The 12,775-nt window shown below is 60.3% G+C and overlaps 1 protein-coding gene across 4 annotated transcripts in view; it reads left to right on the top strand.

Moving 5' to 3' along the window:
* The first annotated feature begins 5,567 nt into the window (after window positions 1–5,567).
* The window catches only part of SARDH (sarcosine dehydrogenase), a 64,484-nt gene continuing 57,276 nt past the window's right edge, over window positions 5,568–12,775 (top strand). Inside the window, exons 1-8 of one of the 4 annotated variants that reach the window (XM_067742715.1) lie at window positions 5,629–5,653; window positions 6,265–6,318; window positions 6,905–7,060; window positions 7,642–8,000; window positions 9,133–9,311; window positions 10,802–10,981; window positions 11,686–11,809; window positions 11,999–12,099. In XM_067742715.1, coding sequence (XP_067598816.1) covers window positions 7,670–8,000; window positions 9,133–9,311; window positions 10,802–10,981; window positions 11,686–11,809; window positions 11,999–12,099 — 915 coding nt within the window. In that variant the 5' untranslated portion in view covers window positions 5,629–5,653; window positions 6,265–6,318; window positions 6,905–7,060; window positions 7,642–7,669. Of the gene's footprint in view, window positions 5,654–6,245; window positions 6,319–6,904; window positions 7,061–7,641; window positions 8,001–9,132; window positions 9,312–10,801; window positions 10,982–11,685; window positions 11,810–11,998; window positions 12,100–12,775 lie in introns of those variants that run through there. The other 3 variants (XM_067742716.1, XM_067742713.1, XM_067742714.1) reach the window with 3 other exon arrangements.

The following is a 12,775-nucleotide window of genomic DNA, read 5'->3' as shown; positions in this document are numbered from 1 at the left end:
GTGTAGTCATGTTGAGATGAGATCACGAGCGTGGGCCCTGATCCAATATGACTGGTATCCTTATAAAAAGGGGAAATTTGGACAGAGAGACAGACGTGCACACAGGGAGAACAGGCTGTGAGACGGAAGCAGGTCCTCCTTTAGGGCCCTTAGAAGCGGCCGGCCCTGCTGACACCTTGATCTCGGACTGCTGGCCTCCAGAACTGTGAGAATAAATCGCTGTTGTTTGTGGTCCTTTGTTACATCAGCCCTAGGAACACATACCATGTGTAACTCTAACTTGGCACCTAAGAAGGTTGCCGCCTGAATTTGCACTGCCTGCGGGTCTGAAAAACCAGGAGCTGAGAGCGTAAAGCAGGATCACAGGTTGTGGATACGCCTGATTGCCCGGAAAAAGGAAACGCAAATCATCTCTGGAAGAATCCGCTTTCAATTTCAGCCTCAAATAGTCCCTGAGGGAAAGTTCCAAGAAATACACACTCACTGTCCCAAAGCATAGGTAACAAGGAAATGGGTAGCAAAAACCACAGGCCACTGCATTGGATCCACAAGCAGACTACAAAATAATTGTGCTTAAAATCAGCCTAAAAGGGATCGGAACTGTGTGTAATGGCCAAGGAACCGTGAAAAATAACCAAGCCAGTTAGACAAACGAAGCTTCTAGACCTGTCATCAAACTTTGGGACCATCGGACAGCTGGGCTGAGACTGGACACCACAGCATGACATGGCGTGGGTCAAGGAAGAAGCACTGTTGGGAGACGTTTGCAAGGCGAGCCTAGAAGGCAGTGTTGCTGGCGGAGACACAGTGTGTTTGCATTCCAGAGGATGACACCGTCACCCCTACCCTAAGGCTACCTTCTTATAGTAGGAGCAGGAGAAAATGGCCTTGTCAGAGGGAGAAGTGCAAGCAAACTCCTTGGGTTCCAGTGCTTATGGGAGTTGTCTGGGAATGCTCACTGCCCTGCCCTGCAGATCCTGGGGTGCAGGAGGGGCTACTCTTTCTCTGATTCTGTCTAATCTGAGCCACAACTACTGAAGCCCACGCGCCTAGAGCCCGTGCTCCGCGACAAGAGAAGCCGCTGCAGTGAGAAGCCCGCGCACCGCAACGAAGAGCAGCCCCCGCTCGCCGCAACTAGAGAAAGCCCACGCACAGCAACGAAGTCCCAACGCAGCCAAAAATAAAATAAATTTAAAAAAAAATACTCCATAACAAAACTTGTCGACTAATACTAAAGCTGAACTTGAACCAAAATTTGTGACCTTGATAGCTTGCATTGCAAAAGCAGAGGGCTGGAAGTAGCTGTTCTTTTCACACATAGTCCTTCTTTCAGGCTGGAACAAAACATTGATTCCTTGAACAAAAGTTTTATGTCTCCGTTAAGCATTTTCAACTTATCTATTTAAAATGTCATTTTGGAATTCCCTGGCGGTCCAGTGGTTAGGACTCTGCGCTTCCGCTGCAGGGGGCACGCGTTTGATCCCCGGTTGGGGAACTGAGATCCCTCATGCTGCGCGACGAGCCCTGCGCGACGAGCCAAAATTAAAATATTCAGACATAAAGTGTGTGGCCTCTGTTTGTTTTTTAAAAAAGTAATTTTTCCGGGGCTTCCCTGGTGGCGCAGTGGTTGAGAGTCTGCCTGCCGATGCAGGGGACGCAGGTTCGTGCCCCGGTCCGGGAGGATCCCACATGCCGCGGAGCGGCTGGGCCCGTGAGCCATGGCTGCTGAGCCTGCGTGTCTGGAGCCTGTGCTCCGCGACGGGAGAGGCCACAACAGTGAGATGCCCACGTACCACAAAAAAAAAAAAAAAAAGTAATTTTTCCAAGTTGGAAAAGTAATTTTTCCAAATTTTCCAAGAAAATTACAAATGTATTAAATGCGCACAGATTACAGGGTTTTAAAATGACGGCTCTGGCTCAGATGCTGTCTTAGGGTGGCTGGTTCCCCCTGCTCTGGGTGGGTGGCACTGGGGAGCTTTACTGAGAAGGTTTTACAACCCTTGTGGGTTAACTCAGACTCCTGTTCCTTAGTCACAAGTTGATGAATTTATTTTCCTTAACAATTTAGTTTTGATCTTTTCCTTTCCCTAGAAAAAGAGAACCCACACATGCACCTAAAACCTATGTGGGCGCACTGGAACCGGCTGGTGCCAGCTCATGGGAGCTGAGGGTGTAGCCTCTTCCCAGGTCTCTATTCGGTGGCGTCCTTCTCATCGGCAGGTTGAAATTGGCCCTGGTGGGGGCATGTACACGGCAGAAGTCAGCCAGCGCTCCCCGCTTGGAGAGCCAAGTGTTAAACGTTTAGCGGCACCCCACTGCAGAAGGATGCTCGCTAACAACGATTAGCTATGACAGTCCTGGAGGTTAATACACTTCACAGCATAGCTTCAAAATACATAAAGCAAAAACCCACAGAATTATGGGGAGAAGTGGACACATCCCAGTCGCAGAGGGGGACACTCACACAGCACTCAGAGATAGCCGGCGGTATTCAGTAAGGAAGCTCCCTGCCAGGGGAGTGTTCCGTGTGGAGGACAACGGGACAGTCAGACAGAGCCCAGGCTGTCACTCCCAGTGGGGATCCACCTCCCTGCCCGTCTGCAGGTCCCCTTTTGGGGACAGTCCCTGTCCAGGGGGCTGCATCCCCAGTCTCTGGGTCCAGCGTTCCCGGGGGTGTCATACTCACATGTGGCCACCAGGGGACGATGTTTCCTGGGAAGGCCCATTCTCCCCTGCTGTCTGGATCTTGGTGCTGGCCCCGCCCACACGGGCTCAGCGGCCGGAGTGACCAGTTCCAGCCCTACATTTGTTTCCATCACAAATAACGTTGGAAAGAAATGACGGAGTGAAGTGGGAGCCTCAAGGCCCCGCTGTGTGTGCGTGGAGGTAGGGCCCAGGTGGCTGCAGCCCGCAGCCGTCCTCACCTGCCGTCGGCATGTGCGTCTAGGGGGAGGGGCACCCACCTGCCTCTCTGGAAGGACCACCACTTACCCCCAGATAATAAAACATTGTCTTCACGAAGGCATGGGCAGGGAGTTGATGTCATTTTTTTTTTTTTTAAGGTTCTTATTGGAAAAATAAAATCTTGGCAGTGCAAATGCAGCCCTCAACAGTTGTTCTGGAAACTTCCCTGGTCCATGAATTGCCCGGGTCTGGTGCCCATTAGCTGTGTTCTGTCTTGCTTTTCTCATCTCCACAATGGGCAACAGTGTTCCTCCCTCCCCTGAGATGACACACACGAAGCACTCAGCACACTGCTGGCCCCCCTCACGCCCCCCCCATAGGTGTGCCCTGGGGCAAGGCTCAGGGACAAATGGGGCCGGTACCAGGTGTGGCTGGGTCAGATGTGGCCAGGTACTGTTGGCTGGTTACTTAATGTCCCTCCTCTGCAGGGCCACACGCAGAGCTCCGAGGAGGAACCTCCTCCTCTGGCCAGTCCCCTTGCTCCACCCTGGACGTCTGCCCAGTCAGAGGGCGGCCTGCAGACGCCTCCCTCTGCCCTGGGAGCCTGGCCAGCAGGTGGGTGTGGAGGGCTGGCCGGGGCTGTGGAGAGGGCCAGTCTGGGCCAGAAGGAGGTGTCTCAGGCCTGGTAATAACATGCAGAGAAACTTACAAAAATTCCCTGAAACTGACAGCCCGGGGGTTCCAGTCCCTGCTTCCCAGATGGGGAAAGAGGCTCCTCGAAGGGAGACCAGCCCAGATGGCGCAGCAGCCTGGCAGCAGGACCCTGGCCCAGGGCCCCTAGCTGGAGCCTGCCCACCTCTTGACCTTGGCCCTCTTCCAGACCCAAGCAGCACCCAATCGATGACGAATCCTACAACGCTGACCCACAGGCAAGCCCAGGCCTCCAGCCACCACCCCTCGTCCAAAGTCTAGGGGGACTGTGCTGCCCGCTTGCTTGGGACAATTTTGCAACAGCTGCCTGTCTTTGAGCAGAGGGCAAGAGAGGTCTGGGCTGCCTCGGCTGCTGTCCTGGGGCTGCAGTGACTACTGTGTCCCTCGCCTGGGCATCTCGTGTCTACGGGTCTGAGGAGGACATGGTCATGCTCCTTCCTAGCCCTCTCTGACCTGCCCTTCACCCCATCCAGGGAGGGCACCGCTGCCTCGGGCTTCAAGGCCAAGCCTGCCATCTGCTGAGTGACCGGGCTGCTGTCCTCTCTGCCCTGGACCCCAGCACTGCCCCGGGAAGCCTTGTGCTGGTGGAGCCAGCCTTCCTCCAGAGAGGCCAAGGGGGGGTGAGTGACAGTCTCTGTCCCCATGATGGCGACAGCACATAGGCCAGAGCCCCCAGCCACCTCCTCCGAGACGGCCTCCTGGGTCTCTGCTGGAAAGAAGAACAGCTTGTTCAGGACCACCCCCCAACACAGCCAGCCTCGTGGCCGCCTCGCCCCTCCCTGCCTCCATCTTCCTCCTGGGCCCCGAGGCCCTCAAGGGCAGGGAATGGGTCACAGTTGCCTCTGGGTCCCCCCGCAGCTCTTTGCACACAGCAGGTGCTCAGTAAATGTAGAGGCAGACAAGTTGGCAGTAAGACAGCTGGACAGCTCAGTGGGAGTAAGTACACACATATTTGTTTGTCTGTATTAATCACAGTATCGTGCCTCCGTCACTCCCTGTATTAGCAGCTGGCATTACTATTTTGTTCACTGACAGAAATTTAAATACTTTCTTTGACCCAGTGGGAGGAGGAGGTCCTATTTTACATCAGCACCTATTCTGATTCCTTGCACATTCAGAGGTGGACGTACTTACTCGTTCCAGATTTCCTCTGGACGTCTCCTCTGGGTATCTTCTGCCTGAGCACAAACCAGACGCCCTAGACCTAGCTTGAGGCCCCACTCCGTCTGTCCGACTGCAGGCTTGGTCTGGCTCCCCCACTAGCTTGCTGTGTGACCCAAGGCAAGCTGGCTCCCCTCTCTGGGCCCTGGTGCCCCCAACAGTCAAATGGAGGCAGGCATCCCTGCCCTGGGAAGCTGGTCGCTGTGAAGTGGAAAAGCCAGAGGCTCACGGATGTCTCGCCCAGAAACAGAAGGATCTGGGAGCTCTGGAGGGCAGACAGGTCAGGAGCGCTGTCCAGTGCTGGTGGTGCGGGCAACCCAGACTTCCTGACCTGCCTCCGAGGGCAGTGAGCGCCCCTTCCCTGGGGGTGAGCAGCTGAGGCTGGACAGGCAGCTCTGTGCTAAGGCCCTGGATCACCCCACCAAGGAGCCCAGCCGCGGCACGACGCTGCTGCTGACCCAGCACTTTCTGCCCACCTGGCCGTGCTAAGCTCCCTTCTGGCACGGGGAGCATGGCGGGCACAGGCAGGTAGGGGTGCACGGGTTCACCTGCAGAACGCTGTGACCCCTGTTTTAGGGAGGAGGGGGAGAGGTCACCTGCCCTGGCGCTGCTGCCCTCAGAACTGCCCGCTTGGCTGTGCCCGGCCCGCCTCCTAGAAGCCTGGCCGTGGGCGGTGCATCCTGCCCCAGCCAAGGGTGGGGGTGGGATGGGGGCTGGCAGCGCCTCCAGGGGCGGGGCCAGCGGGGGGTGGGGGCGGGGTTGGCCCTGGGTTCCCGCCTGGCTGTTGCTGGGGAGGAAGGAGGTGACGGCACTGCTGCAGCCACTGGGCCCGGCACTGGCAGGCCACTCGGGGCCCAGGGGCAGTGGCCGGCCGGAGGTACAGCCCTCGGGAGGGCAGGGCCCAGGCCCTTCCCTGGGCTGGCGGGGTGGGGACAGGCCCAGAGCTGGCTGGGCACGACCATGGGACACTCTGGGGGAGGCCAGGGGGCCTGGGCACCCTCCCAGCCCTTGTTCTCCCGCTGAGGCCTGTGCCTGGACCTTCCCTCCCTCCCCCCACCCCCGGGCCCGTCATCCTACCGCCTGCGGGGAGGGCTTCTCTGGGCCGCCCCGCTTAACAGCACGAGGCCAACCCGGTCTGTCTGACCCCGAACCCTGGCAATGAATGGTCAGGCTGCAGACTCGGGTGGGAGAGAGTTGGAGGGGGCAGAAGTGCAGATCAATGTGGAAGCAGCTGCCCTGGCGGGAGGGCACTGGGCTGCCCCTGCTGGGGCCGTGCCCCCTCTACACCCAGCCTGGGTGGGAGAACGGGACTGGCCATGCACCGGGAAGGGGCACGTGGCAGCACGTGGCAGCCCCCGCGTTGGCACAGGGGGAGGGAAGAAGGAGTCTGGGTCAGAGGCCAGGAGGAGGGGGCGGGGCAGGGGGTGGGCAGATGCCTGGCCTTGGAAAGGCTTCCCGGGCACCCACGTGACGCTGAGTTTCTGACAGTAGGTCCTCACTGTTGGCGGCTCCTGGAGGGTTAAGGAACTCCAAGGAGGAAAGGTAAGTGCAGACACGAGCTGGGCTGCACCTCCCCGTGCCCAGGGCGCCTGAAGCAGGGCAGAGCTGACGGAGGGACTGGGGTGCCCGGCCCCAGCCTCCAACCCCCCACCCCGAAGCCCCTCAACTCACCCCTGCCTGCTCCCTCCTCTGCCCCTACCCCCTGGGGGGGGGGTCTCTGTGGTGAGGGCAGGGCAGCCCTGACCAACCTGAGAGCCCGGGTGCCTGCGGGGGAGCGGAGGGGGTGCGGTGGGCAGTGCCCACCTGTGAGGGCGGGAAAGGGTGTGGCAGTGGGTCCCCCCCCAGCCTCTCCTCCCCCAGACCAGGCCCCGAGATGTCTGCGGACTGGGAGTTCGGGAGGGGGCAGGACAGCCAGCAGGCTTGGCCACACGGCGGCCCTGTGACCTTGGTCACCTTGGCGGGCTTCCTTGGGCCTCAGTCTCCCCCCTCCGTGAAATGGGGACAACAGTCATCTTGACTTCCGAGCAGAGAGAACGCGGGTTCCCGGCTTGCCGTGTGACACATGCTTGGAAATGGAAGTGGTCTTAATTAACTGGCTAAGTGATACCAATCACGGCTATTAACGTAGGTGCGGGACCCACCTCAGTCCCTCGGCCACAGCCAAACCCCTCTTACTTTTCCTGCTGATCCCACGACTGGGCCCAGGAGCCTCTCTGAGGCGTCCTTTCCCCTGTGTTCCTCGCCTCCGGGGAGACACCTCTGCTGCATCCTGTCTCCTTAGAAGGTGGGGCCCCGTCACAGTTTTCTTCTTCGAATTATGAGGCTCTTCTGACCGGGGAGGGATGCAAGGTGAGCCCTGCAGGCTACTGGGAGGTCACCGAGCAGGAGGGAGGCTGGTTGCCCATCCTCCGAGTCCCTACCTGGATTCGAGATGGCCCGAGGGAGCCGGGGGCCTGGATGCCGCTGCGTTGCTCACCTTCTGCCTCGGGTCCCAAAGGGCTGTGGAGTCAACGTGGCAGAAATAACTTCTGTCTGGGGCTGAGACGGGAGTTGCCCCGGAGGGCGTGTTGGGTACAGGCTGGAGGGTTGGGTGTCCCTGCCCCAGGCTCTCCGCCACCCACCCTGTGGCCCTGCAGCCCTGCCCCGCCACGCACACTGCCCTCCTTCTGCCCCCACCGTGGTCTCCCCTGGGCCCAGCCAGAGCCTGTAGCGTACGAGGCCCTCAGTACACGTGGACAAATGGCACAGGTGCACACGTGACGTGGGTGGGTGGCAGGAGGACGGCCGGAGGGTGACAGCACAGGGACCCTGGGGCTCGCTTGCACAGAGCCTCTGTGCCCCAGGCAGCCCCGATTCCCTCCCCAGCTCCCTGCGGTGCTCGAGCCGAGTCCCCATGGCCTTGCTGAGCCGAGCCCTGCGTGTGGCCGCCACCTGTCCTCGCCGGAGCCCTGCCCAGGGCCTGGGGCTGCGACTCCTGAGCAGCGGGGCCCGGCCCAGCCCTGAGAAGAGTGTGCCCTACCAGCAGACCCTGAAAGAGGCCCGGGACCCCCGGGCAGGCGCCCAGGGCCCAAGCCGGCCCCTGCCCAGCACAGCCAATGTGGTGGTCATCGGCGGGGGCAGCTTGGGCTGCCAGACCCTCTACCACCTGGCCAAGCTGGGCGTGAGCGGGGCGGTGCTACTGGAACGGGAGCGGCTGACCTCCGGGACCACCTGGCACACGGCGGGTAGGGGCCTGGGTGCACGTGGGGGCGGGAGGGACTGGATTCAGCCAGGGGCCAGCTCTGGGTTGGCAGCCGGAGGCCTGTTAGAGGCAGCTGAGCTGGAGGGGGAGGACATGGGGAAAAGACGTGGGGTCCTTCTGAGGTGAGCCTGCGTGCCCCCTGAGTCTCTGAAGAGCTGCGGAGGGGAGGAGGGAGCAGACACTGACTGGGGGATCCTGGAGGGCAGAGCAGAGACCAGAGCTGGGAGCCCAGGCAGCTGTGTATTCAAAGAGCAGAAGCCCCTTCCCTGGACGGAGCTACCCAGGGTGAGCGCCGTCCACGGGGTGCAGAGGATGGACGGGGAAGGGGCCATCGGGGATGTCCTCCGTGGGCACCATGGTTCTCAGCCAGCTAGCCAGTGGGCATACAGTAAAAGCACCTACTGTGCGCACGTCCCCAGGGCAGCCAACCTTTGCCTTAACCCTGCGTTGAGTTTGCCAGGCTCTGTGGGGAAAACACTCCCACTTTGGCCAATGTGAGCCTGATGTTGCTGGACGTGGAGCTGGGAAGAGGTTCAGGCATCACGTGTCTTGAGAGCTGACACAGCCGGCCCTGCACGCCACTGCCCCTGCCTATCCACCGTCCTGTCTCGGCTGGGCCCACACAGCCTCTCCCCCACCGCTACCTCTCCCCTGGCCCCCCCGCTCCCCAGACTCTGCTTGGAAGGGAGCAGCTTTGCTGGTGAAGGGGCTGCCTTTGGACCTCAGTCAGTCCTGGGTTGGGGTCCCGGCCCCATCATCACCCGTCCTGTGATCCTGGGCACAGAACCGTTTGGTGCTGCCTTAATTTCACTATAAAATAGTCACGCCTGCCTCCCAGGACCGCTCTGTCACCCAGTGATAGGCTCAGTACACAGGAGGTGCTCCATAAATGGCAGCCTTGGGTATCGTCACGCTCTGAGCTGCCCCAGGGCGACGTCCTGGAACTCAGCTTTGACCCCGTCACTTCCTGCTCATCAGCCGCTCGGGGCTCTCCATGGCCTGCAGAGACGCTCCCCGCCCACTGCCTGGTCTTCAGGAGCCCGGGCCTGCTGGGAGGAGCCGGGGTGCCGCACTGCAGTGCTGGGGCTGACGGCGCCCCGCCCCTCCCCCGTCAGGCCTGCTGTGGCAGCTGCGGCCTAGCGACGTGGAGGTGGAGCTTCTGGCCCACACGAGGCGCGTGGTGAGCCGCGACCTGGGGGAGGAGACGGGGCTGCACACGGGCTGGATCCAGAACGGGGGCCTGTTCATCGCGTCCAACCGGCAGCGTCTGGATGAGTACAAGAGGCTCATGTCGGTGGGTGCACCCCTGCCGGGGCGGGGACTCATGTCCTGGGTGCACTCCCGCCCGGGCGAGTGAGCGGCTCGTGTTGGTGTGTGCCCCCCTGCCGGTGGTGGGTGGGGCAGCGTAGCACAGGGAAGGAGCCCCGACAGATCTGGGTTCAAGCCCTGGTGCTGCCCTTGCTGGTCGGGCCACCTGGGCCGAGCGGCGTTGCCTCCGAGCCTCGGCATCCTCGCCTTTAAAATGGGACCGTTGCGTTGCGCAGCACCGTTTGCCGAGCCTCGAGGCAGGAGAGGCCCGATAACCGGGAGTCATCGGCATGCACGGTGCTCACAGGAGTCAGGATGCATGATGAGAGACTGCAGTCCCCAGGAGGAAGGACCACCCTTCTCCCGGCACCGCTGGCGGGGCTGAGGGAACGCCACTGTGGGCGAGACGGCAGAGAAAGCCTTCCGCTGTGGAAGGCCCTCTGCTGGGGTGGAGAGTTGATTCTTCACCCAGGGCAGCCAGGCCCGGACCCCAAATTCCAGGGCGTGGCTGAGACTGGCTCCTCCAGCAGCTCATTCCTTATTGAGCACCAACTGAAGAGCGGCTCAGGGCCCAGCGAGCAGAGAGGCCTGTGTGGGTAGCAGGGGTACATTGTCACAGGGATGCCGCGTGCCTCTGCCCAGGCGGAAGCAGCGGCACCTGGCTTCATTAGAACGGGCTGGGTCTCTGGGGTTAGGAGGTGGCCTCACTCTGCCTACTCCCCCCACCTCTCCCCCCCACCTCCCCCCCCCCCCCCCCCCCGCCGCCTTGCTCACTCATCAGCTGCCATGGAGGCTCCAAAGGTGCCCAGGCAACCTTTCAGCTCAAGTGCTGAGCGAGGCCTCTGCAGCTTTTCATTCCCACTGCTCGGAGAGAGAACCTGATTGGCTCAGCTCATCTCTAGTTGGGCGGAGCCTTTCCCGATGGATGGATGCCTGGGGGCATTTGATTGGCTGCCCTTGGGCCAATCAAATGAGCCGGGGGTGTGGTCTGTCACACAGTCCGGGGCCTGGGACAGAGGCCTGCAGCGGTCTCTCGTCTGGGGAGCTGGTCTGACCGTCAAACCTGGTTGAAGCTCAAACTATCAGACCTACGGGGATTATTTTTATTTATGTTATACAGTAGATCCTTATGTGCCAGGGACTGGTCTAAGCTCTTTAAAGGTGTCAACCCCGTAAACCATTATCACCCCCATTCCCCCAGGTGACGTTAGCAACTTGCCCCACATCACATGGCTCATGTTAGAGCTGGATGGGGGAGGCGGGAGGGCCCCAGAGCCTGCTTCCGAGCGCTACCCGGGCTCCTTACTCTTCCTCGGAGCTGGCCCGAGGGACGGGGGCCGCTGGGGCACGGTGGCCGGCTAAGGGTTCCTGGGGGACACAGGGTCTGAACTGACCCTTGGAGGCCCAGATGGGGAGGAGAGTGGCCAAGGGGGTCTGCTCCCCAAGGGCTCAAGTACTTTCCTCTGGGTCCCCCAGTTGGGCAAGGCCTATGGCGTGGAGTCCCACGTGCTGAGCCCGGCAGAGACCAAGGCCCTGTATCCGCTGATGAATGTGGATGACCTCTATGGGACCCTGTACGTGCCTCATGACGGCACCATGGACCCCGCCGGCACCTGTACTGCCCTCACCAGGGCCGCCACTGCCCGCGGAGCACAGGTACAATGGCCTTCCGGCCCTGGGTCCCCTGCTCCCAGCCCACCCCTCCTGCCTAAGAACCCCAAGACCAGAAGGCAAGAGAACACGTGCCGTTCTCTCTGCTCCACATAGGACCTGAGCCTCTAATCCGATCCTGCAGAGGCCGGCCGCCCTCAGGTTTGTCCCCCAGGTCAGCTCTCCTCCCTTCCCCGAGGTCTGGCCCTGCTGGAAGAGTGAACCCGCCCCAAATCTCTTCTTGTAAATTTTATCTTCTTTTGTCTCGAATACACACATAGTTGTAGGAAAGATTAGAAAAGACAAATAAGCAAGACAGAAAAAATGAGGATCACCCAGAGGTAACCAATGTTGACATTGTAGTTTTACTGCAAGTACTTTTCTATGAAGATGTATATGTAAGTCAACCGGAAGCAAACTGCACTGTATGTGACCTTTTACCGCAAGCATCTGTCCGTCAAATGAGCCCTCCTTTTCTTTTCTTTTTCTCAAAAAAAGCCTCTGTCTGGGGGGACAAGTTCTCCAAGTCAAGGAACACGTGGAGTTAGTTTCCACCCTGTGGTCACCCCATTTCCCCAGTGGGGTCACATGAAGCCTGCCTGAGCAGAAGCAGGTGTCCCGGGTACCGCCTGGGCTGGAGGTAGGAGAGGGTAGGTGGTCAGTGCTCAGAGCGCCCACATGGCTTTGGAAGCAGCTCTTCTCGCTCTCAGGTCATCGAGAACTGCCCAGTAACAGGCATCAGTGTGCGGACGGATGATTTTGGGGTGCGGCGGGTCGAGGCTGTGGAGACAGAGCACGGCTCCATCCAGACACCCTGCGTGGTCAATTGTGCAGGTGGGAACACGTTTCTTCTGGGCTCCCAAGTGGCCACCCTGGCTGCTCCCTAAACCTGGCCTTACTTAGGGGTGGCGGCCCAGGCGTGACCTGGGGAGTCACTGCCATGGCAGACAGGCCTGCAGAGGCGCCCAGCTGGCTGGCCCCCGCCAGGTGCCAGCAGAGCTCAACTGTCTGCTCTGCCTGCAGGAGTGTGGGCAGGCGCCGTGGGCCGGATGGCTGGCGTCAAGGTCCCGCTGGTAGCCATGCACCATGCCTACGTCGTCACCGAGCGCATTGAAGGGATCCAGGTGAGTAGACGGCCCCAGGCACCAAGTGGGTGGTGCACGGACCTGGCTGTGAAGCCCAACACTTGTAGGTTCCTTCATTGCCCTGAGCGTCAGTGGCCTCATCTGTGAAATGGGACTCCTCATGACTGGAGGTTTTGGGTGGCCTGAGAATGAAGTGAAGTAGCACAGGCATAACCTGAGGGTCCCGACCCCCTTTGCCTTGGGAGCAGGGCTTCTCATTGATGCCCAAGCCCATCCTGCATGGTGCGGCCAGTCTGGCTTTTGCCATGTTCTGGGCCCCAGGTGCTTCTGGGAACCTCTGAATGTTCGCATGCTCCCAAATGTGCCCTGGGTGCCAGTCTCAGAGGACATTGATCCCTGGCCCTCAGAACCTCCCAGGGAGCCCTGGAGACACCTCTGCCAGAGGAGGCGGTGGGGGAGAGGGGAGCTGTGCGCCCCCTGCCCTCTCTCCTCTCCTCCCTTTCTATCTCCCCTCTCCTCCCTTTCTATCTCCCCTCTCCTCCCTTTCTACCTCCCCTCTCCTCCCTTTCTACCTCCCCTCTCCTCCCTTTCTACCTCCCCTCTCCTCCCTTTCTATCTCCCCTCTCCTCCCTTTCTACCTCCCCTCTCCTCCCTTTCTACCTCCCCTCTCCTCCCCTTCTATCTCCCCTCTCCTGTGCTGGTGGCAGGTGGCTTC

Source organism: Pseudorca crassidens, chromosome 7, assembly GCF_039906515.1.
Source record: "Pseudorca crassidens isolate mPseCra1 chromosome 7, mPseCra1.hap1, whole genome shotgun sequence".
In the NCBI taxonomy this organism is placed as follows: Eukaryota; Metazoa; Chordata; class Mammalia; order Artiodactyla; family Delphinidae; genus Pseudorca; species Pseudorca crassidens.
The sequence above is the reverse complement of the archived record's forward strand: the minus strand, read 5'-3'. Positions and strand labels throughout refer to the sequence as shown.